Source organism: Suillus bovinus, assembly GCF_016758785.1.
Source record: "Suillus bovinus strain UH-Sbo-P2 chromosome Unknown EDB93scaffold_19, whole genome shotgun sequence".
In the NCBI taxonomy this organism is placed as follows: Eukaryota; Fungi; Basidiomycota; class Agaricomycetes; order Boletales; family Suillaceae; genus Suillus; species Suillus bovinus.
Window position 1 is genome coordinate 354,116 of NW_024542075.1, and position 23,203 is coordinate 377,318.

The 23,203-nt window shown below is 47.7% G+C and overlaps 8 protein-coding genes across 8 annotated transcripts; 3 read left to right on the top strand and 5 right to left on the bottom strand.

Moving 5' to 3' along the window:
* The first annotated feature begins 73 nt into the window (after nt 1-73).
* Nucleotides 74-2,339, top strand: EDB93DRAFT_267866 (mitochondrial carrier domain-containing protein). The gene is made up of 9 exons (XM_041455903.1): nt 74-129; nt 185-604; nt 658-693; nt 754-764; nt 911-988; nt 1,551-1,642; nt 1,697-1,781; nt 1,832-1,912; nt 1,968-2,339. Exons 2-9 carry the CDS (start codon nt 247-249, stop codon nt 2,130-2,132), a joined length of 906 nt encoding a protein of 301 aa, XP_041308923.1. The 5' UTR covers nt 74-129; nt 185-246; the 3' UTR covers nt 2,133-2,339.
* Nucleotides 2,340-2,790: 451 nt separating this feature from the next.
* Nucleotides 2,791-6,638, bottom strand: EDB93DRAFT_1249304 (aspartic peptidase domain-containing protein; the record flags this gene model as incomplete). Its single annotated transcript, XM_041452838.1, has 13 exons — nt 2,791-2,838; nt 2,893-3,029; nt 3,091-3,208; nt 3,259-3,382; nt 4,340-4,368; nt 4,430-4,581; nt 4,644-4,825; nt 4,975-5,243; nt 5,302-5,415; nt 5,465-5,921; nt 5,973-6,267; nt 6,324-6,376; nt 6,424-6,638. 13 exons carry the CDS (start codon nt 6,636-6,638, stop codon nt 2,791-2,793), a joined length of 2,193 nt encoding a protein of 730 aa, XP_041308924.1.
* A 158-nt stretch (nt 6,639-6,796) lies between these two features.
* Nucleotides 6,797-10,056, bottom strand: EDB93DRAFT_267981 (fungal-specific transcription factor domain-containing protein). The gene is made up of 8 exons (XM_041455904.1): nt 9,911-10,056; nt 9,834-9,851; nt 9,667-9,777; nt 8,969-9,616; nt 8,836-8,905; nt 7,782-8,781; nt 7,525-7,728; nt 6,797-7,469 (listed from the first exon to the last, which is right to left on the bottom strand). The coding sequence occupies exons 1-8, from the start codon at nt 9,982-9,984 to the stop codon at nt 6,955-6,957; spliced, it is 2,640 nt and encodes an 879-aa protein (XP_041308925.1). The 5' UTR covers nt 9,985-10,056; the 3' UTR covers nt 6,797-6,954.
* A 2,705-nt stretch (nt 10,057-12,761) lies between these two features.
* EDB93DRAFT_1083123 (uncharacterized protein) lies at nt 12,762-14,599 on the bottom strand (the record flags this gene model as incomplete). The annotated part of the gene is made up of 2 exons (XM_041445741.1): nt 12,762-14,136; nt 14,190-14,599. The coding sequence occupies 2 exons, from the start codon at nt 14,597-14,599 to the stop codon at nt 12,762-12,764; spliced, it is 1,785 nt and encodes a 594-aa protein (XP_041308926.1).
* Nucleotides 14,600-14,824: 225 nt separating this feature from the next.
* On the bottom strand, nt 14,825-16,773 carry EDB93DRAFT_1138934 (uncharacterized protein). Its single transcript, XM_041449232.1, has 15 exons — nt 16,586-16,773; nt 16,519-16,528; nt 16,433-16,452; nt 16,341-16,373; nt 16,192-16,288; nt 16,109-16,134; nt 16,031-16,055; nt 15,947-15,979; nt 15,812-15,888; nt 15,704-15,764; nt 15,569-15,652; nt 15,400-15,510; nt 15,301-15,341; nt 15,211-15,236; nt 14,825-15,155 (listed from the first exon to the last, which is right to left on the bottom strand). Exons 1-15 carry the CDS (start codon nt 16,631-16,633, stop codon nt 14,972-14,974), a joined length of 876 nt encoding a protein of 291 aa, XP_041308927.1. The 5' UTR covers nt 16,634-16,773; the 3' UTR covers nt 14,825-14,971.
* Nucleotides 16,774-17,981: 1,208 nt separating this feature from the next.
* EDB93DRAFT_1336647 (uncharacterized protein) lies at nt 17,982-19,094 on the top strand (the record flags this gene model as incomplete). Its single annotated transcript, XM_041455341.1, has 7 exons — nt 17,982-18,119; nt 18,231-18,276; nt 18,492-18,509; nt 18,548-18,575; nt 18,629-18,708; nt 18,758-18,896; nt 18,971-19,094. The coding sequence occupies 7 exons, from the start codon at nt 17,982-17,984 to the stop codon at nt 19,092-19,094; spliced, it is 573 nt and encodes a 190-aa protein (XP_041308928.1).
* Nucleotides 19,095-19,555: 461 nt separating this feature from the next.
* EDB93DRAFT_1138941 (uncharacterized protein) lies at nt 19,556-19,776 on the top strand (the record flags this gene model as incomplete). Its single annotated transcript, XM_041449233.1, has 1 exon — nt 19,556-19,776. A coding segment is annotated over one exon (221 nt), but the record flags the coding sequence as incomplete, so codon positions are not given.
* Nucleotides 19,777-20,911: 1,135 nt separating this feature from the next.
* Nucleotides 20,912-22,040, bottom strand: EDB93DRAFT_268318 (uncharacterized protein). Its single transcript, XM_041455905.1, has 11 exons — nt 21,891-22,040; nt 21,824-21,833; nt 21,746-21,765; nt 21,655-21,687; nt 21,506-21,602; nt 21,420-21,448; nt 21,341-21,365; nt 21,254-21,286; nt 21,118-21,194; nt 21,014-21,064; nt 20,912-20,959 (listed from the first exon to the last, which is right to left on the bottom strand). Exons 1-10 carry the CDS (start codon nt 21,930-21,932, stop codon nt 21,062-21,064), a joined length of 369 nt encoding a protein of 122 aa, XP_041308930.1. The 5' UTR covers nt 21,933-22,040; the 3' UTR covers nt 20,912-20,959; nt 21,014-21,061.
* Between the last annotated feature and the right edge of the window lie 1,163 nt (nt 22,041-23,203).

Consider the following 23,203-nt stretch of genomic DNA (forward strand, 5'->3'; position numbering starts at 1 on the left):
ACTATGAAGCTCATTAATATTGTGAAAATTTGAATGTCTAGATTCTTGAGAAAGAGCAGCTCAAGCGCTAGTGCTCAAACAGCGCCCGGCTTTACTGGCGATTGCATGAAAGTTGTAAAGGCCGGCTTAGTCAGCACCAGTTTATGATGTCCAGGTCCCCTATTGATAATTCAACCTTCATTAGGCCTCCATCGGAAGAATTAGTTACGCCCCGGTTCACCCCAACATCCTCTCTCACAAACCACCATGTCCGCACAAGCTGAAGCACCTCCTTCGCTACCTCTCGTGGTCTCGAAGCCCAAGAAGCAACCCTACCCCTTCTACCTCGGTGGTCTTGCAGCAACAATTGCTGCTTCCATCACTCACCCTCTTGACCTTACCAAGGTCCGCCTTCAAGCGTCGGGTGACAAGGGTATGATAAACTCCATAAAGAAGACTGTCGGCACTGCCGGCGTCCGGGGGCTCTTCGATGGAATCACTGGAACATGGATGCGCCAGATGAGCTACAGCTTGTGTCGCTTTTGGGCATACGATGAGAGCAAGAAGCTCTTGGGAGCGACTCCACAAAGCCCTGCATGGGTTCTCGCCACAGCAGGTGTCATGGGTGAGTGCGAAACCCTATTGTCGTACGATCAGTAATATTGAGACCCGAGTTAGCTGGCTCCATCGCGGGTGTCGTCGGTAATCCTGGTGGTAAGTCTCGATGACATATGTTGTGATCTTATGCGCTAAGCAATCTTTTTGCCTGATCAGAGGTCGTTATGGTGCGTGTCATGCTCTACTACCTCGCCTCGTGCTCACATGCGCCGTTCATTACGTCATTTCCAATTCCGCCGTCGAACCATGATGTCCGCTCCCGCTCCGGAACGTCTTCGCCCCACTCTTATTCAAATTGCGCCATATTAATCAGGTCCGTCTACAAGGAGACTTCGCAAAACCACCCGAAAAGCGGTTCAATTATAAGCACTGCTTCGACGCATTGTTCAGAGTAAGTGACATTTCTAGGTGATCTAGACATGCCCTGCGCGGCTCTGTGCTCCATGTTTCTTCCTCTTCATACTTTGTCCCAAGGACAATATTATCGTGGGACGTCACCGCGCGAGTCTAGATGCCGAAGGCCATTCGGATCTCAATTGGCCGACGGGAGGATAGAAAGAGTATACCGAAACCCGCTTGCTCATCCTTTATACTCCCATTTTCGTCATTTTTGTGCAGCCTTGCGGTATTATTTGCTGTGCCGAGCATCCACCCCTCTCATGACCCATACGTGATGACCCTGCGCCATGGTCAACAGGAAGCGCGTTAACGTTGATAGCTGGGTCACAATGCATTGCGGATGGACACGTGATTGATGCGTATATATGAGATCAATTTGCCGATCACTCGAAGGAGGTCAGCGAATGCCAATTTGGAACACTACAATGTGCAACTTTGTAGTCTACTTCTTACCTTTTCGTATCCACCTTCAGTCATTCCTCAACTGCTTTGCATTGTCCTTGATGTCCAATCTGGTTTATCCCGAGTCCGAGGTGCTGACGTCATTATTGCAGATGGTCCGCGAGGAGGGCCCATCATCGCTAGCGCGAGGTGTGGGCCCAAATGTCTTCCGGAGTATCTTAATGAATTCCAGTCAATTGGCTTCGTAAGTTGCCGTTCTCACCTTCTTATCCATGTCACATGTCTGACCTGCATTCAGATACGACTTCTTCAAGGCTGAGCTCTTGAAGACGAAGTATTTTGATGACAACATTGCTTGTCATTTTACAGCCAGTTTTGCAGCAGTACGTTCTAGTTCTCATTTCCTATAATCTCATCTCAAACTATCTTTCAGGGAACGGTTGCAACAACTGTTTGCTCACCTGCAGACGTGCTAAAGAGCCGTATCATGAACGCTTCTGGGCCTGGATCGAGCGTGAGTCTCGTTTTTGTGCGATTATTGGCCACGCGTGACACTGAGACATTTGAAGTCGACGCTTGGAGTGATCCGCTCCTCTCTAGCAACCGAAGGTCCGATGTTCATGTTTAAAGGTTGGCTCCCCGCATGGTCGCGTCTCCAGCCTACCACAATATTGATTTTCTTAACCCTCGAGCAACTGAAAAAGGTCGTCGATTGGAAGCGCGGATCGTTATAAAATTGATCACGACCTGGCCCTTTTGGATAGTCAAAATGTTTGAACTTGTCGCCTGGAGGGACCATGTGTGCGATACCACGCATAGATTTATCCTGGAGATATCATTCAGTGGAAGTACTGTTAGGTGATGATCTTTGATTGTTAAGCGCTTGCTAGATTATATCGTTGCGCAACGCTGTGATTTTGTATTTTACTTTAGTTGCCTGCGTAACGCACTTTTGTGGAATTTTCTCATGTTGTTAGAAAATGAGTCGCATTTTGTGAGCGAAGATCGGGTTTTGTTGTTGTTATTGTGACCTGCCTGCTAACGTGACGATGAGAATTCACTGGTCAGTCGATTTATAAAGTTGAGTAGAGGTCGGAGGCCTCTATCGATCCGATGAGTTATTCGTGTCAGAGCGGGACTTGGGAGGATGCTGAAAACAAACTGTGAGACTTGGTTAGGGGAAAGATTTGTAAAACGGTATCAGTCGGTCTCAAGTTCAAACACCTGCATTATAGTCATTCATTCTCGCAATTGTCAAGCCACGGTGATAAGTCTTATCAACTACGTGTCCAAACGTTCTATTTTGATCCGTGGACCCGTGTTGCTGCCTTATTGTCACTCTTTGTTAATCGTCCATTCTCCACTCAGGGGTCGACTTGATGATTACACAAGTCAAGCAGATCTTCGTGTCCGAGTCTTGCCCACGTCAACGCCGATCCTCTGTGAACTGTCAACATCCTTTCGCATAGCGTAACCCTGTATCGGGGCACTCACTTTGGTCGTGTTCTCCCTTCGACCACGAACTGGATCGGATGGGTACACTAGGCCAGGAACGCCTTGGTAGCGACCCTGATCATTGGCGACTTCGACAGAAGTCGAAACCATAATGGTGAGCGGACATTGATCGGTCCCTCGGCGATTCGTTTAATGAACCAGTGGGATATCATCTCCCAGGAGTGTCTGTGAACGTACTCGGAAGGTATGCATATGCCAGAACTTGCTGTGGGAAACGAAATGGTCTTGGCGATGAGGCAGTTCTTGAAACAAGAAGGTCAAGCATCGATTCAGGGATATCATAGGATGCGGCCGGCTGCTAGCCTGGTAGATAAAGCCTAGGAGTTGCTGGAGGCGAGTACGAACCTCGCTTGCGTGAATGGGATATGGTTTGAAGGAATCTGTCCATGAAGACAGCCTGTCATCGATCCAGTCCCACGTCCTAGGAAGACCAATAGCGGGTAGAAAGCCGTGGAATCTTTTCATTGGTCTATTAGATCGGTATTTAGCCGAGTGATAGCTGTCATGACTCAAGAACGAACTGCTGAACGATTGTCGACGCCAAGCTTCAAAGCTTCAACTTGAAGTATACTCTTGCGACGTTATACATTGTCACCTGACGCCAAATAACTCAGATATCAGGCATCACAACCAAAGTTAGAACAGAACCAAATTGTCTCACACTGGCATGTTAGACGGCGTACCTGACATACTGGTGGGGACAGTACACACTAAACAAAAATTTTCAAACAAACTTTGCTTCTTCACTGCTGACTAAGCAAGACACCTTGCTCATCTCGAAATCAGAAGTTTCAGAACCAACGAGCACTCGTTAGAGTCGCAAGAGAGAAAAGGAAACACAAACACATTTGCCATGCGCTGCAACACCAATCAATGATTGACAATCGTCAGGCAAAAAAAATGAGAATGGTATGCGGGTAGATGGTTATTCTAAGCGAGCCGAGGTACGAGGCAGCGTAGAATTTAGTTTATGTGTTAGTAAGCGATGTGGCGCAGCGCTCTTGTTCCCGCCGTCCACATCAGCGGTACCGCTTCGATTTGGTTTGCAGTATGCTCACGCCGCAAAGCCTCGTTTTTGTTTGCACCCACCCGCCACTCCCTCTCTCAGGGGTGCAGACAAATGCTTAGTAGTTACATTATGTAATCCACTACTTACCTTTGTCCGACGCACTGCACTCGACACTTGCAATGTCGGTGACCTGATCGGGGCCCACCCGCCCCGTCACAGCTCACCTTGCTACCCAGTTCGGGTGCATGTTTCGGGCCAAAAAACCTTTACTAACCTTCGGCCGCACTGGTCACAAGTGCGCGCCGCCTTACTTCCCGCGTGACACTTAGCGCCGACACGCATAGATAGGCTACAATATATCGAATGCAAGGTACATGATACAAATGCAAAAGACTTGGAAATGCGAATTGTTCATACAGACTAAATATAACGTTCATGCGAGCATTCTGAAAATGTCCACATCGCTAAAGTGAAAAATGAACACCACAACGTGGCGGCAGAGCCCACCTGCATGTCGTCCCGTGCACCACTTGCTTGCCCAGCTTGGTTGCTTCCGCCCACATTATGAACAGATCCGGAAAGAGGAGATGCCATAGGGATCCCCCCGATTCCAGTGCTCAATGGAGAATAAAAGGAAGATGGCGGAAGCACATTAGTTCCTGTAAGATAATTAATAGGACCGTCTACCAATATCAGCGGATGAATTGTATCGATAACTGACCAGGAAGATCATACTGCTCTGCGGATGCTGCCAAGACAGCATCCTCTAAGCGTTGGCCAGCATCAGAAGGAACAGTAGACAGGAACCCAATCCGCGGAGGGTCTTGCAAAAGTCCCGTGAAAGAGCCATAATAGAACGCTGCGAGCACCCTAGCAATAGATGAGTGATCTGGGACAACAAACCTAAAAGACAACCAAAGTAGTAAAGAGATCTAAAGACGGGCCACCACGGTGAGCCGTAGCTCCCGCTTGGAATACGCGAGGAACTCCGTATAGATCCGCCCGTCCTATCCCCACAGCTACAGACAAATACATATATGACCGTCACTCACCCTTTCAGAAACGGATCCCCTAGACTCCAGCTATACAGGTATCCACCCCCGCCGAGAACAGGCACATCAGTCTGTGCAAGATTTGCCCCACACACTTGTACGTTTCCGGAGCGCACCTGGTTGATGAAGTCTCTTGGGTCTACAGGAAACATGCGACCACCAATCTGGAATGCCAGTGTATGAGGAAATGAACAGGCGAAATAAGGTCCCCCCAGCATGTTCTGGATGTACGAAATGACATCAGGAGGACCACGAATCAAAGAATTTCCCTACAAAGAGATGTTAGAGACGTTAATCAGGTACGTTGGTGATCTATGGACGACGAACTGTGTCAATTAGCGCTGACAATGAGATATTACTAGAAGTCAACTGTGACCGCGGAAGTTTCACGCCGTCAAGAAAGACATCATCTACTGGAATCTCCCAAGCAATGGGATATGACTTTGGCGGGTGGATCAAATGCTTGATGTATAACACCAAGGTCACGTACCTCGAGAGAAGAACCTTGGGGCAAACCGTCTTGTTGAAGCGTATATTTACGCACAGAAACCCATGTCAGACTCTCATTTTGGACCCCAGGTGGCAGTCCACCTATGGAAAGCATGCCTTCGTTCCCTCCGATTTCGATGGTGTCCCGCTGCAGAGCAATCGCGAACATGGGAGACGCAAGCCCTCCGAGCGAAACAAGGCGAGGGATGAATGGACCGGATACACTGAAAGAAGAAATGATAGTGGAAGAGGTCGTCACCTGACGTTTCTGCTGAGGCATGGATTGGTAAGAGGGAGGATCGGTATATCGAGACGAGGAAATTCCAAGGAAGGACTTGTCAAACCAGCGAATTGCATAATTTCTCCGCATAGCAGCGATACGGGAAACTGCACCACGATAAAGACTGCGTCGCCTCGAAACCTGACGTTGGTTCAGGAACACATCGGTCCAGATCACACTCCGCGGGCTGTCAGTATGTCGCGTACCTTGTCTCTGGGAAGTCGCCTACCTGTTGAGAGGAAACCCAAGCCCAAAGATCCCAGAGCACCTGGTCTGCGCCACGGATGTATTGGTATCATTGATCGCCGCGAAATACTGATCTTGCAAAGTGAGACCAGCCAGCGACACCGCATCATATCCAACAATCCCTCTCGCATACGTACCGGTCTTCGAATCGCCGTACACTAGGGCGGCATCTAGGCCTATATCGTGGAACGTGTTCGGTGGGTAAAGAGTCGTATTTGCTGAGGAGCATGTTCCCTGACATATGTTGGACAGTACCCACAGGTCTGAGGAACCCGTGTCTTGTGCGCTCCTCAGCCTCAGATGCAATGTTTCTGCTGTAAGTTTGCAGGCTCACCTAGGACGACAGGCAAGGATGTGCCGCCAATGTCTATAAGGACACTATACGTTCTGGTGGAGCGTCAGTTAAAAAACGAATCTCGCTTGTATAAACTCACACGTCGAAATAATCTCCAAGCCCCGCCACGCCGGTGTCCGCACCGAGCGTAATCCGTTTAGGAATAAGCCTCCGGCTCAGGGGCAAGTGCAAACCGTCCTGCATTCGCTTCCCCACATGCGGAGAATGACCAGAATTCCTCGAAGCAAGTTCGGCGGCAGCGACGGAGTATAAGAGAATGAACGCTGCAACAATGGACCGTACATATTTGTGCATTCCCGAGAGGACGGATTACCAAGTCGGAAGCAGAGTTGACCAGCGGATTTCAGCCAAAAGTAAGTTCAGGTTGAATGAATGACTTGGAGCGAGTCAGTTTCAAGTGACCACCGGCACGTGATCGCGTCTCCTGGATTACTCCCCTTCCAATTTTCCAAGACTCATCAAGCAAGCGCTCAATCGCATAGTATCCATGTTTTGCGAAAACCTGAAGTCATACAACGAAGTAATAATGGGAATACGGTAATAGAAAGGCCTGCAATAATCCTCCATACAGCTCCACTGCAAAAGACAATATTAAACGTATGCGACCGTTTTAAGGGGACGCGATCAAATTATTAGTATTTCCCCCATTCATGTGCCCGTACAACGGTTCATGTGGTTCAACAATATTTTGACCCATATTGAAATCAGACGCGCCAGAGAAAAGCGTCGCAACATCCACCGATCCGTCCCCAAACATATTCATCATATCTGCCGGTGACGACATATACATCCCCGCAGATGGATCCATCCCCATGTTACCTGGGTCCATAAAACTCGGCGCCGAAAGCGACAGCCGTCGGGAATATGATGTTGATGAGGGCATAGGTACAGGCGAAAAGGCGCTCTGCGGTATCGTTTGCGGGCTTGTGGCCCCAAGGGTAGGATCAACGAAGAACTCGGAGGGCGAGAAAGCCTCGGGACTACTATGTTGCGACCCACCGTCACTGCCTGTACCCTTGGCAGCGACACTGGGTGTTTTCTTGCGGATGGGTCTTATCCAAGGAGGACGCGAACTTGACTGTTCCTGGCCTTCTGGGCGAGAGGGCTCCAGAGGAATTTGTGTCACTAAGTCTCATGCATTAGCCGAAGGGATCACTGGCATCAGCAACAAGGAACTGACAACGACAAAATTCTTCCATGAGATCCCCTGACCTCTGTCCACACACGTATCGCCCACTGAAACGTCTTAATAACCCAACACACGATCGGAGCGCGTCAAGCGCAGGCTGAATCAAGCGTTGGAGTTTCTCGCTCTTGCAATTAATCAATATGGTGATGAGCGTTCTTCCGGCTTGCGTGAGTTGATGGATCACATGCACACCATCTGACACGAATGATGAACCAATGAAAGATAAGATCCATAATGAGAACACTTACAATACGTCATCAGCCCCTTCGCTGCTACCTGCATGTGTGACGAGATAATCTGCAATGCACACGACTGTGCCGCACCCATTTCCTCCTTCTCCACATCCGTAGGATCCTCCTCTATCAATGCATTGTATGCCCTCTCCGCCACAAAATTTGAGAAGCGATGTCGATGGATCAACATCCTGACATACTGCTCGGCGCAGTGCAAACGCACAGCCTGGGTCACCCTGATCACATCATCACTCGCTAATGTTGCCGACGTATGCGCCCAATACGGAGGTATTGATCGGCGGATTTCGTCTAGCAATGCTTCCTCTTCGCGCAGGTCTTTCGGGCGTACGTGACCAGACAGCATGCTCGCTGCGCGTAGCAAAAATGGAGAAGAGTCACCTGTCCGGTCGCGTGGAGGGGGTATGTCCAACACCGACTCCATCACAACCATGATCCTCACAGCGGCGATAAACGCACTCATACGACTCTCTGTTCCTGCGGGTTGCGGGAGTACCCCGTCATGTGTGATGAACTCGTCATCCACAACAGCAGGCTCTCCAATATCTGTGTCCCGAAGGCGAATCATTGGGGGTCGGCCAAAGTGGGCAGATAGTTGTTTGTCCCATAAGTATACACACCAGAATGTGCGCTTGCGGACTTCGTCCTCGATGGGATTAAAGAGGTCATATGTGTCGGCCGATCGATGGAGGCCAGTATCTATCGACACAGTAATAGCCTCTGATAAGAGTGCTGCTGCTTTTGAGAGTTTTCCCAGCCCCACAGCATAGACCGCGGCGATTAGATCTGCCTGGATAGTGTATAATGTGGGATGGTCCGCAATCGGAAGAGTACGTAGCCGTCCAAATAATTCGAACCATTGGGTGCCGGCAGATATGCCATCACTGGGGTCCGATCGTACTCTTGGATCGTCGATGTGACGAGATGCAAGGCAGCATATACCTACAATTAAGGCTGCAAAACCGGGTTCACCCCACTTCCTGGGATTACCATAGTCCTGAAATTGTGAATCGTGTGAACACGGGAAGCATAGCATGTGAACGTCACGTACCGCCAAAAATGTCGGAACATGTAGGAATGGCAGCAGGTAGTAAGAAGTACATAAAAAGCATTGGACTAGGCTATTAATGATGGTAAGATCAGCGTAAGCGAGATTAAAAGGGAAAAAAAAATAGAAAATCCACCTATCCATAAGATCTGGAACTATATATGAAGTGATAAGGCGCCACAATGTTTCTGGATTGACGTCGGTGCGTTTGGGCGTCCTATTTGGAAACCAAGTTGGGTTGGAAGTATGAGAAGATGGATTTGCCCATGCTGGATCTGGCGAGTCTTTCTCCGTTTCAGACTTGACTTGGGTGTGATTTTCGACCAAAAGATCTAAGAGAGGAAGGCCAGAAGTCTCTCCTTGCCAACGGGTATAACCTTCATCGTCGAAGTACAGATAAGAAGCAGATATAGACATGCGTGATGTCTCTTCCGGTTGTTCGGAGTTCGATGCATTCGGGGTATGAGATGATTGGCCAAGCATTGAAGAAAATGCGGTGTTTGGACTTTGAGCTCGCGGAGAGCTCATAGGCGGGGATGTCCTGAAGTGGGTAGATGGATTGGTAAGTGGGAAAACGTGCAAAGATGGGGGTGGGACACCCGAGGGAAAGTTGTGGTTTGCTGAGGCGAAGGACACCAAAGGGCTGGTGATGTTGTCCGAGGATAGCAATTGAGAAGCGGTAAGTGCAGATGCACCCGCACCTCCTGCAGCAAAAACTGCAGGAGGAATTGCCTGAATGAGAGTCTCGAGTTGATGCATTCTATCTTCTAGCGTTGCAGTTCTTCTGCAAGTCGATGAGTATTTATGTCAAGACGAAATGCACAGCACACGAACTTTGATTTATGAGGATGTGTTCGCTTTCCTGGTTCTTCAAACGTACAGGGTGAATTGGCGGTGAGACAGGCCTGGCACGGATGACCTTCATCACATTTGATTCTCCTTCGACTGAAGTTCGCATCAGCGATGGCTGATCACAGATAAGAGATGCAGCAATCACTCACCGACAGCGATCACACGCTCTGGGAGATAGCCCGAGGTGAGTAAATCCGTACACTAGGAGACGAAGAGTATGACTGACCGACTCAGCTTGAATCGTCTCTCCTTGAGGATGGAGGTCGAAGCCTTTTCTTGCTCTTCCTGAGCTGGTGCCATTACTTTTTAGATGAGAATTGAAAAATGGATTGAATGGATGGACTGCTTGAAATAAGTATCAGAGCAAGTTCAAACGGACTTTGTCTGACAAGAACGGCCCCAATATTAATGATCCTTCCCATGGCCGGCCCGCATCGGCAGTCAACTGCACCTACTACATCGGGAAATTATGGTCTCTTCCCCCGGTCTGTTCCTGGGGTACTCGAGTGTTAGCCCAATCATCATTGTACATTTGTTCTTCACCCGGACCGCGCACGGTCAGGACCTCGATGCTTCCACAGATCGCATCATGAAGTGAAGATCGACATCATTCATCCTCCAGGTATGCAAGGTTCAATCTGACTAGTAACCACCATTAAAATTTTACACAGCAAGGCCACATGCACACTACACTGCATGCAAATTTACATCTGACTCAAGTGCATGGTACAACCCACAGCGCTAGCTACAAAATGACTCCGCGGATATTCGTTTTACCCAACGTTCAACAGCCTGTCAAGGATCAGTTCTGAGTTAACCCCTGACGCGATTGCCAAGGACCAACAGGGACGCTATAATGTTGCCCGATTTGAACTTTTTGTCAGGTGTTCAAGATGGGCATAGCTTCTAGTCATCAGGCCTGCATCTCTCAGGAGCTAACACATCATTATAAGGTTCTTTCATAATATTACGTTGGTGTGCCATGACTGTTAACGTTGATTGGCTGATACAGCTTCATCCTTGACCCGCCATGCTACAAGCGCTCAATAGATGTCTTATGAACCTGAACCATTAGCACATCCTCGACAGCCCTCCGACGTGTCGTCTGACGTAAAGCTGGGGTGGATGGTTACAAAGAAATTAACGCTAACGACATTGGGTTGAAAATATACCCATCGAACATCGCGGTGTTTCAACAATAAACCGTCAATTCATCGTAACGTCGAGCAACACCCAAGAGAGCAAAATCTAGACAAAAATGTGAAGACCAAAACATGCCCGGATGATCGGCCGAATTATATGCATCATACTCACAGCATCCAAAGGCGAGGCAAAACATTGCAACGTCACGTTCTGGACGCCACGAGCCTTCAATACCAGCACACGAGGTAATAGCCAAGGGTGATGGACACGTCAAACTGATGGAAGGCCCGATTTTCCTCAACTAAGCATAGCTCTTGCAGCTAAAAAGGCTTAAACATTACGCCGTGAAGGTAGGCACCTCCAACCGTCATAAATTTTGACTTTTTACCGCCCGTCCGTCCAATCGTCCTACTATGCGCTGGAAGGGATACTTCGATCTGCAGTCGCTTCTTGAAGACATGCACGTAGTTCCTCGTGACAGCCTTGAATTCATCTACGGCCTGATAACTGGTCGCCTAGATTAGTCGGCCCTCTTGATAGTGCGTTGCTGCCAAATAGTCTATCAGATCCTACCCTGATATCAGACGCGGAGTCCTTATTCAGCTTCGCGCGCCGCTTGCTTAAGCCTATATTTTGAGCGAACGCGACAAATCGCGGACTTTCCCATCCATTCAATTTTGCCTTGACAGGGAGAAAAATATATTCTAGCCAGATTATATTTCCATAGTCAAGTGCTTATTGGAGTTACGTCGTTCGGATTTTTTTAATCGTTTCTTATTTTCCGTTGCAGACAATTAATACACAGAGTCCCATTCGTTCGGAGAGTTTCGGACGATGATCCAAGTCCCATGACCTTTGCCCTGCGTATCACGCAATCCTTTCGAGACTACCCGGGTGCTCCTAAGTCCTCGTAAGTCCGGCTGAGACCGGCGCTTTAAAAGACACATTAATAAATCTCGTATTATCGTGACACGCTGGTGAAAAATTACTAACGTTAGCTTACTGCAAGTGCGTATTGCACCCTGAATGAAATTCAACAGGTCCGAAGTTCGACGTTCAATTGAATGGCCAGAAGTGATTCGTATGCAGTTTCTCATGGGTGACAACGCGGCTATAATCGCGCACTGATTCATATGGACGTGCTGGACAGAATCCGCAGGCCACATGATGACGAAGGCATTCGAATCTCGATCGACGACTGTCGATTTAGTACTATTTAGTGGTGATCACTCTCACATCATATATTGCTCTTTGTGCCCAGGCTGTGTTATGAGCCGATTTGCACAGGTGAGTTGAGCTTACCGGAGGCCCTGCTCACTGCTCACAATTGAATAAGATCGGGAAAGATATCCGACTCGGATACCAAGCACGCCGAGCCCATGCGTGTCCTTGATTTCATCAGATACCAAGTGGTGACGGATATTTTGAATCAGGTAACTTACTTTTCTTCTCCCCCCCACGTTCCTTTTGTATTGCGACAATTTCAAAAATCTCGTAGGCAGAATCATGATGGTTACGACTTACGAGTCTATCTTTCTTTCCCCACTCTCCCCCAGCCAGTTTCTCTCACACTCCAAGTGATGAAATCCAAATTCCGGGAGGAACTTCAAGATGAGAACTCGAAGCAAGCATGCCGCAAAGTGGAGGTCACCCGAAAGCAGTAATTCCTGACTGAACTTGCGAAGATTCTGTGCAATACGAGAAAACCCTCGTGCGTAACACGGCAACATGCGGCTGTAGAATAGAGTCTAGACGCATAAACTGCGCATTGCCGTCGGATGTCATCAAATCCAGCACCCATTTACAGTGTGAATTGATTGATAATTCGCACCAAGGTTAATAACATCATGCGCTGCTTACGACGCATCGAACGCGCCATACAAGTAATATAGATCTAAGGGCTGTACAGAGTACATACTACACAGAAGCAATACTTACGATAGATAACGATATGCTTCGTCAAAATCGGGATCATTGAAGACACCACCAGGCGCAAATGGATATTGCTCGTCTGGTACCCACTCCCCATATGTAGTCTGGTTCCTAACCATGTCGTCTTCAATAATTTGATACCCTCCGATCTCTTCACCGGCATCCGCGGAGCATACTTCAAGGTGTATGTCGATGTTACACACACGTGGCGCACCGCTCTGCTCGCGTTCCCTCACCACAAAATCGAGAACGCTTTTTGTCTGTTCTTCAGTGCAAAACATTTCTATGGACTTGAGAGCACGGCAAGGTATGGTGCGCGTACAGGCGTCCGCAAAAGGAGTCTGGGTGGGTAACAGAGCTACGAGCGCATTTGGGGTGCGAGATAGCGACAGGTGACAGAGTTTCGGGACGACGGCCATCAGGAGACTGAACGGGATCATGCATGCAGCAACGCTATTGAGCGACAATCGCTCAAGGTGTGGGAACGGCGTCTTGACCGTCTTGGCGACGGAATCTTTGGACGTGGCTAAATAGTAGTTGTACAGTCCATGATTCGAGCCAGGTTCCGTGGAGACGTCCCACAGATCAAGAAAGCCGGTTGCGAGATAAGCTAGGAGAGGGCCAGAGTCCTCGACATCAGGACTGGTAATTTGATTGGCATCTTCGATGGAAAGTGAGATGAGGTTAGGGGCATGGATATGACTGAGAAGCATGGCAGCATCGTTGGCATTGGTATACCCCAAGTGAATCTCTTCAAGCAGGGGAAGTGATACTGGAAGATCACTGTGTTGCACACCTGCATCAAACCTCGGCCCAGAGACCCTGATCACGAGTTTTCGCAGGAAAGGACAAGCCCTCAGAATTCCTGTAAACTCATCAACTGTCGGCCTGACTTCACGGCAGTGCTGCGAAAGCTCCAATGATTGAATGCATGAGAGTGTCTCACTGAAGCCTGCGCCAAGAGTATAATGAGAAAACTGCGTCCAGTTCAGGTGAACACCGACAAGAGTTAGGTTTCGCAGCTTCGGAAGGGGATGTGATTGTGATTGTGCAGAGAGATCATGGTGAGGCGCGCCTGTCAAAGCGGCAAATGGTATCCCGCTGAAAGTATGTTGAGTGCGTGGAGAAAAGGTGTCCAAGTGACCTAAGAACTCGTTGCATCGCATGAGCATCAGAGTTTCAAGGCGCGGAGCACCCGAGCCCTTTGTCATGGTGGGCACACTAAGACATTCAAGAGCGACACGAAGAGGTGCCCACGTATCACTGAGGATTGTCAGCGAACGCCACCTGTACATCTGGGGGAACAGAAGGGCGAGGATCTGAGGGATGATGGTGGCATATGGGAAGCATGTTGCATTGTGAGTTGAGCATTCTTCCCTGAGCGCGAAGATGTTGGGACTGATGTGAGCTTCAAACAAAGCATGACTTACTCATCATCTTCAAAGTCCCATTCTGGATCTCGAGTGTCGATAAGAACGTCCACCGAAGAGTTTCGTGACCGCGCGATATGAGTGGCCAAGCGCTGCACATCAAGGAAAGTAGTATATGCGCGTTCGTCACTTGCATCTGGTCCAACTTGGACACGAACAACCTGCCCAAGACTCATTACGAGGCTTGTCCATAGCGTCGAGGTGGAAAGTGCAACATTTCTCCAGTGGCGATGTACAGACGCGAGTACAGTTGGCATTGTGACACTTTCGGGACTGAAAGGAACCTGATATCTTCGTTTGTAATCATTGTTGGTGGACACGGCATCATGGGTAGCCAGCGTGAATATGTAGGATAGTATTTCAACTGGGAGGACGTTGATATTACATGGGCGGTGAATCTGGTAGTTCATCGTGGATGGAGAGCAGAAGAGGATTGCGGTCGAGTTGGCCGTTCATAGCATACTTACGCCTACTTAAGCAAGGCTGCATTTCTGCGATAGAACGTGATACAGCGATGCCACTCCCTTTGTTTCACCTGTCATAAAGACAAAAGAGAAGGGGAATCTAATTGTCATGAGAGCGTGCCGTACGGTATCACGCAACAGTAATTGTTTCGGTCGGATCCGACCGAATGCGAATTGCTTCCGTGCTAGTGGTGACGGTCTATGGCTTATTCAAATACTGTGGTAGCTACAATATGAACGATTTGTTAGTAGACTGCAAATGGACTCTAACAAAAGCGTGTCCAATTTTGACGACAATGTAAGCTCGCTTGCATGCCATCAGACTTCACTACTAGCATTATTCCTTCTCTCGTTCGTCTGCATTTGCGAGGGCTGTCCACATTGTACAACTTCTGACACCATCAACATCGATGATGTTTGCGTCTCGTAGACATTTTCATGACTACTTCGAAGGTGGAACATAATTCGTGAGGCTAGGACGCTGTGAATGACAAGTTGTAGCCTAAATGGCATCAGTAAGTTCATAGTCCGCAGCCGCAGTTCAACCGGTGACATACGTATCAAAGATATTTGTATAGCCAACCTGCAGCCGAGCAACAAAAGACAAGTCATTGAATGGCTGGAGTTCAATAGACATGCACACGCACCGGAAATACTGCGTCAATAACCACATTGGTGACTGTGACGGCTTTGCGAAACGTCGGAATTACACAACAATAAAGTCGAAGCAAATTGTTTCCACGTACCGATGATGCACAACATGTAAAACATGCTACCGCCATAAACGTTGGTTATGATGGAGTTCTTAATTCTTCGGTATTCGCTGAACTTCTTATACGCCGTAAGGGTCAGTATCACTGTGAGGTTTTTGCTTGTGAGTAAGACGGCCCACAGTCCCCTTACATAGTAACTGACCACATTCAAAAAGTGCCAAAAAAGAATATACTAATGCAGCATTTCTTGACGACTCAAAGCTTGGCCCAGGTATAGTGGACACATCTGATATAGCTATATTAAAATGACACGTGTTGGTAATACGAACGAACTCACCTGCTGAAATCAACTGGTGATTCGGAAGGATGTTTATGGAAACGGCAGCGATCACTGTCACCTACTGGAAAGTTAAAAGTGTATGCTCCAGGCCCGTGAAACACGCACCACGCTATAAGTTACTAATCCAATCAGCACCCTTTTGCTCCTTTTCCAGAATGCCCACGTCCGAATAACCAACAAGCCTGTCATAAAAGTATGATCTACCCTGCTCTTCGTACGGGTGATACGGGCAAATCGCACCTTCCGCAGCAATGATACTTACGATATGAATGACTGGAAATCACGTTGTTAGGTTGAGTGACAATTAACTGGGCGACGACTTACTGTTTTCTGCCAGACTGGGGGCCGGCTTTATGTCATTCAATCAGCTTATCGGTTAGAAGCCATCTTCTGCATGCTTACCGGCCCGCTGCTGACACGCAGTGCAGCTACGACAGCCGTCAACAATACCCAAAAGATAAGGATAGTCAAAGCAGGTGACTCACCATATGTAGTCAATCCAGAGCCTATGAAAGGTAGATACCGGGATATGGTGAAAATGACACGAGTTATATCCCATGGCCTAAACCAGGTCCACTCTACCTGTAGACAGTGATGAAAATTACAGCCACGGGCAGATTATCTTAATCTTGACCTCATCTTGGAACGTGATGCAGAAATCGAATATCTGAGATGCCGAAAAGAGTCATTAAGCTCGTATTACAATGAACGGGCTTAGATGCTTACGAGAATTGCGAAAGCGCCAACTAGTGATACAACGTCGTCAGCCGCCGCTCCTTCACGCGCACGGACGATCCAAAACAAGTACTTACTATTGGAAAACTAGTAAAGAGAACAAATCAGTAATGTCGAGTTTATCAACCTGCGATCTTCGCATACCTTGGATACCTGGATATCTGCAACCTCCGAAAATGAAATAGAAGACATCTGGAAACAAAAAAAAATAGAACGTTATGCCCTCTATTAGACCTGCCTGCAAGTCATGGAGGGACCAACGTCGCCGCAAACCCAACTTAAGTACGACACACGTATGATTGAGCCTCCAATCCGGTTCTGGAGACTCAGTCATAATCATCATCATGAAATGCAGCGCCTTTAGATCGATCTAGCACAGCACTTGAGAGGGCCAAAATAGAAACTCATTCTTTTACGATATGGTGATCGCGACGCCTACAAGAACATTCGTTTAGTGTTGCTGTGCAGTCTGATGCGTAGTGCACTACGAAAACGTTACGCCACCGTTGCAACTGCTATGGTACTTGCTGAAACGTTCCAAACTTGAGCGTACTGTCGCTACTACTACTAATCAGTAATACAACTTGCTTGTTGCTGGCCGCCTGCTCTGGACTCTACATCAGTGCCTTGAATTACTTCACATGATTATATGAACCCACAGTCCTCGATGTAGTGAACTGCAGCACGCACTGAAGTATGTATATATCATTCCCACCCCGCGGGCCGAGTCCTCCAGATTTCATATTTGGGCTTCTGGATCTTGAATCGAGGCGTAAAAACAACCGCTGGAAGACATTTCCATCTGATCAAATTTTCAGTAAGTCAGTATAGTGTCGCAGCAACTTGTTGCCCGTAGTGAGATGGTTAGGCTGCACGGCATTTATTTGCGCACTCAGCACTATGTTTGCAGAAGTCAGCTCAGTTGAAAACTATCAGTGACGCATCGATGCTAAAAATATCAAGTGATGGTTGTGGTACATATGCTCATCCAACTGGAACGAGTATCGCAATGAAGGAGATCCTGATTATGATGAGCTTGGCGTGATCCACTTTCCGAAACAGTCCTAGTTAACAATCACCTTAGTGCGGGCCAGATTTCAGTGAGAGAAACTCAGAAGCGATAGCTAATTTGAATCCCACTGGCATGGAGGACCGAGAAAGCGAAGAAGGGCGGCACCAACTACGTTTTGAGATGATGCCTGCGACTGCACAATTAGTCGTGTGGAAGAAACATCGTATGGGAATCAGACTACAATGTCATATCATATAAAATTAAAAAATATTCAAGTTGTCGCGGCAATTACCGCAGTAGCGGCACAGCGTTATTGTTACAATGTGAACGTTTATGATCACTCTCATCAGTTCTCTGTTACAATGCGTACAGCTCTTCGTTTATCGTGCAATCCTCCTCGCTCAAATTTGCCGTCTTGTTGAATGTCTGGGATACGCTTCACTAGCACCACGATTGAAAGTGACCCCACAAGAACTCGATGCTTGCCATATAATCCTTACCATTGCGGCATTCAGGAAGTGCTTCGCAATGGGCCGAATCCTTGCGAAAGTGTGCATTCTGTGGAATGCCCTGCTCTTCAGCCTTGCAGGCTTCTTGTTATGGCTATTTTTGTTACTAATATCGCACCCTAGAACGTGCCTCTGCTGTGCAAATCTGATGCACACTGTAAATGAGCCTATGGGTGTCTCGTGGCTTCTGTCCCGTTGACTCATTGGCCCTGCACGATTTGGTGTTGATGTTTTGTTTCCTTTTCTATAATCCTTCAGGACTTTACAGGTACTGCAGTGTTTTATGACCTCCGGCACACATCTTATTCTCAAGTGTTAGTTTAGATCCATCCCTCAGCCATCATTGTGGTCCGTCATCGACATGTCACCTTTGAGTATTCAAGCTAATCAGAATCAAACTCAAATTCAGACTTTGCAGCGTCATCATGTAAACTTCTCAAATCCTTCAGTAAAGAAATCATTGCTACCAGTACCGAGCTCTTGAAAGGGAGAATGAGTCAGGCACCGATGACGATAACATGACGAACAGTTCAAAACGTCTATAATCGTAAGTCGTCATGTTGTATAGCACATGTATGGACTTAGTTTCGGTTCTTCAGCCAAAAAATGACAGGTAAGCATATGGTGCACTGATCATCTAAATGCCTTACAACGTACTCATTTTAGTGGGGAGCCAAGTTACCTAGAACGCACCCAGGGCCCGGGAGATATATACTGCAGTGGCGTGCAACGAGTCATCATTACTGGTATGTAATATCCATCTTCGCTCAGCTCGCACTGACTATTTCCCTCAAGCTATTTGCGCAACTGATCTCACTCTTGGTCTACAACGGATCCCTGCTGGCTTTTATGCGGTGGTCAAGGCTGACGGTACCGAATACCAGACAAGGAATAAAGCTGTACACGTCGTCAAATGGCATGAGCTTATTTTTCTGTAAGTCGCCCTTAACTCCGTCTGTACTGCAGCTATCGAGAATTAATCTAGCCCGCTTTGTGTGCTCTTCGTAGCGGTGATGTGTGTCGTGCTGTCGAGTTGTTGGAACGAGGCAGGACTATCATTTGGACACGGATGACGTGGATCCGCACCCTCTTGAGAGCCCCCGGGCACGCGGCAATCGTGCAGCGGCCCTGATAAGAGACCTCAGCACCCTCCTCGATAAACATCCTGCGAACTATTGAGGAACAACCTCAAGAGCCAATGTAGAAGCTAAATACATCCGGTACAGACGTCTAGTAAGGACTAGAATAGAGCTGTAGAAGAGATCGAGGACTTCTCTCGCTTTCTCCTTCCCACCTTATTCGCCGTTCTTCAAGATGCAGCACGTGATGGGCCTATCATCCTGCCGATCGCAAGCGAGCCGTCTTGCTATGCTATCATCATTCGCACAAGGGACCTCCGACTCTACCTACAAATCTTGAGAAACTCCTGAAATTGGTGCCCACACTCCAAAGAGCGATTAACAAAAGGCTGATTCTAAAGGGAACCAATCAGCGCTGATAAAAGCCGAGAGAGAGAGTTATGAGACGTCGACATGTGCCCAGTGGTCGAGAATCTGGATGAATTTGCACAACGAGGTTCCCGAATATGGTGGATGCCCGACGTCTATTCATTTCTTGCCGTTGCACGCTGCTGGCGAGTGCAGGGCCAAAAGGAAGTCCCTCTCGCAGCAATATATTTCTTCACATACGCCATCGCTCACCGCGCTGATCAAGGCTCGCGGAAGTCATTACAGGTCCTCGTCGGTGCCCTTCGTTGCTATTGGCCGGGATTGCCCGGCCAGTGCCTCATTCATTTTGGATGCTGTGAAGCCTGAGCTGGAATTGGTGCGGAGACTTTTGCCCCCTCCCACAACTGTTTCCTTCAAGATAACCAGTGTTGATGCCACGAAATGTGCGCATTTGGGAGACAATACTTGGCTGCATCTTGCGTGTCACGGGACACAGAACCCTATGGGTCGGCCTTTCTTATGCCAATTCATAGATTGAAAGCCAAGGATCGCGGTCAACTTGACCGTTCATGTCGTACCTACGCCTACTTAAGCAAGGTGCATTTCTGCAATAAAACGTGATACAGTGATGCCACCCCCTTTGTCTCAGCTGTCATGCAACACAAAAGAGAAGGGGATATAATTGTTATGAGAGCGTGTGTACGACATCACGCAACGGTAATTGTTTCGGTCGGATCCGACAGAACGTGAACTGGATAACCGTAAGTGGTGTCTATGGCAAGTCCTTTGAACTTATTCAAATACATTCATAGCTACAATGTTCGAACGCTTCAAATACTTATAGAAATGGGTTCTAACAAAAGCGTGTCCAATCTTGACGGTGAACCAAGCCCGCTTGTACGCCATCAAACACCACTACTAGCATCATTCCTTCTCTCTGAGTCGTTCGTTTGCATTTGCGAAGGTTGTCTGTATTGTATAGCTTCTGACACCATCGACGTCGAAGATGCGCGCATCTCGTAGATCAGGTCGTGACTACTCCGAAGGTGAAACATAATTCGTGAGGCTAAGACGCTTTGGATGACGACTTGTAACCTAAATGCGGTGAGTTCATGGTCAGTAGTCACAGTTCAGCCGGCGACATACGTATCAAACATGTTTGTATATCCAATCTGCAGCCGAGTAACAAAATATGAGTCGTTGAGTGACCGAGGTTCAATGAACATGCACACGCACCGGGAGAACTGCATCAATAATAATATTGGTGACTGTGATGGCTTTGCGAAACGAATTACACAGCAATAACGTTGAAGCAAACAGTTTCCACGCACCGATGATGCACAGCATGTAAAACACACTTACCACCGTAAAGGGTGGTTATGATAGAACTCTCAAATTTCCGGTAGTCACTGAACTTCTTATACGCAGTGAGGGCCAGTATCACTACCAGGTTTTTCTTGCGGGTCAGATGGTCAACAGTACGCCCTACATGGTAACTGACCACATTCAAAAAGTGCCAGGCAAGAATATACCAATACAGCGTTTGATACTAGAACTATATTAAAACGACACGTGTTGGTCACAGCAGTACGAACGAACTCACTTGCTGTCAACTGGTCATGTCGAACGACGTTTATGGAAACAGCAGTGATTACTGTCGCCTATTGAAAAGTTAAGGTCTATGCTCCAGTCCCATGGAACACGCACAACACTATAAGTTACCAATCCGATCAGCATCCTTTTGCTCCTTTGCCAGAATGCCCATGTTCGGATAACCAACAAGGCTGTCAAAGAAATATGATCCTACCCTGCTCTTGGTATGGGTGATATGAGAAACTCGCACCTTCCGCAGCAACGATACTTATAATATGAATGACTGGAAATCGCGTTGTCAGGTTGAGGGAAAATTAACTACTGGGTGACCACTTACTGTTTTCTGCCTGACTGCGGGCTGGCTTTGTGTCATGCAGTCAGCTTATCGTCAGAAGCCATTTCTTTTGCATGCTTACTGTCACCGGCCCATTGAGACTCAGTGCATCTACGACAGCCGTTAACAATGCCCCAAAGATAAGGATAATGAAAGTGGATGAGTCACCATATGCAGTCAATGCAGAGCCTATGAAAGGCAGATATCGAGATGCGACAAATATGACACGAGTTATATCCCATGGCCTAAACCAGGTCCACTTCACCTGTAAACAGCGATAAAAACAACAGTTACGGACAAATTATTGTAATCTTGACCTCATCTTGGAACGTGATGAAGAAATCGAATGTCTAGAACGCCGAAAAGAGCCGTCGAGCCAGTACATCAATGAACGGGCTTGATGCTTACGAGAAGTGCGAAGGCACCAACTGACGATACAATGCAGTCAGTCGCTGTCTCCTTCACGGACGATCTAAGATCACTTACTATTGGCAAACTAAATCAAAAAGAAAGTTAGTAACGTCGCAGATATCAAGCTGCGATCCTCGCATACATTGGATATCTGCAGATCCGCAACCTCTGAAATCGAAGACATCTTAGAAACAAAAGTAAATCGTTATGCCCTCTATTAGACCTGCATGCAAGTCATAGAAGGACCAACGTCGCCGCAAACCTCACTTAAGTACGGTTATCGACCCACATTGGGGTTGGGGTTCCACGGGCGGGAGCTGCGCACTCGGGGCTCCTTCCCCGGTTCTCACATTACTGTCTCTGAAGGACTGTCGAGCACAAACGAAATCACATGCGTCAGTCAACGGGTGTACAAAGCTGTGCCCTTGAATGCGGCTTCCTCCGATTCTCCTCTTTGATAAGTAATATTGCTCTGGACTGTGTATCAGTGCTTTCATGAAGAACTTCACATGATAATATAAACTTACACATGTGCAGTTCTTGGTGTAGCGAACTGCAGCCATGAAAACTAATTTGTCGTGCGTTCCAATTACAGATTTTGGCTTTCTGGATTCTGAAATGATAGGAAAATTTGCCATTAACGCGTATAATACAGTGTGAGTCTGCAATATGACGTGCAAATGACCGCTGAAGGTCCATGCCTGGTTTTGACATTGTCTGAGCAAATTTCCAGCAAGAAAGTAGTGTTGCAGGATGTTGTCGCGGGTGTTGTGGGACATGAATTTGATAACATAGCAAGAGACTGCAGTGTGATGGTTAGGCTGTGCGGCATTTACTCACTCACTCTACTTGCAGAAGTCAGCTCAGTTGGAAACTATCGGTGGTGCTTGGATGCTGGGAACCATCAGGATGGCTGGGCTCATGATACTGGACCTCCATCCCACTAAAACCGCGAGGATCGCAATGAAGGAGATCCTGATTATGATGAAAAAGAGCTTGATGTGATCCAAAAGTTAACAATCAGGTAGCGAGACCGAGAAAGCGAAGTTGACATTGACCGCGTCTTGAAATGATGCACGCGACTGCGTGTCACTCCTTTAGAAAAAGAAAAATATCATGGTATGGGAAGGAATCAAACTAAATATTGTAATATGAAAGATTGTAAGTTTAGCGACAAGGGTGAGAGGTAGTCGCGGCAGTTGCCGCAGCATTTCCACGGGCTTCTGAATCAACTCGTTTGGGTGAATGTTCATGGCACTCTGTCTGTGATAAGTTCCTCCCTCGTCCTCTTTCCCAACTGGAATCTGAACTCCTGCCATGGCGTCTGACACACACAATCCCGAGGCCGACATTTTTGCGCTATGATTGATTGTTAGGTTGGAAGCTGAACAGCTCTACCTCCAACTCGGAAGGATCCATTACTTGACGTCCTCAAGGAATTGACGTGTTGAAATA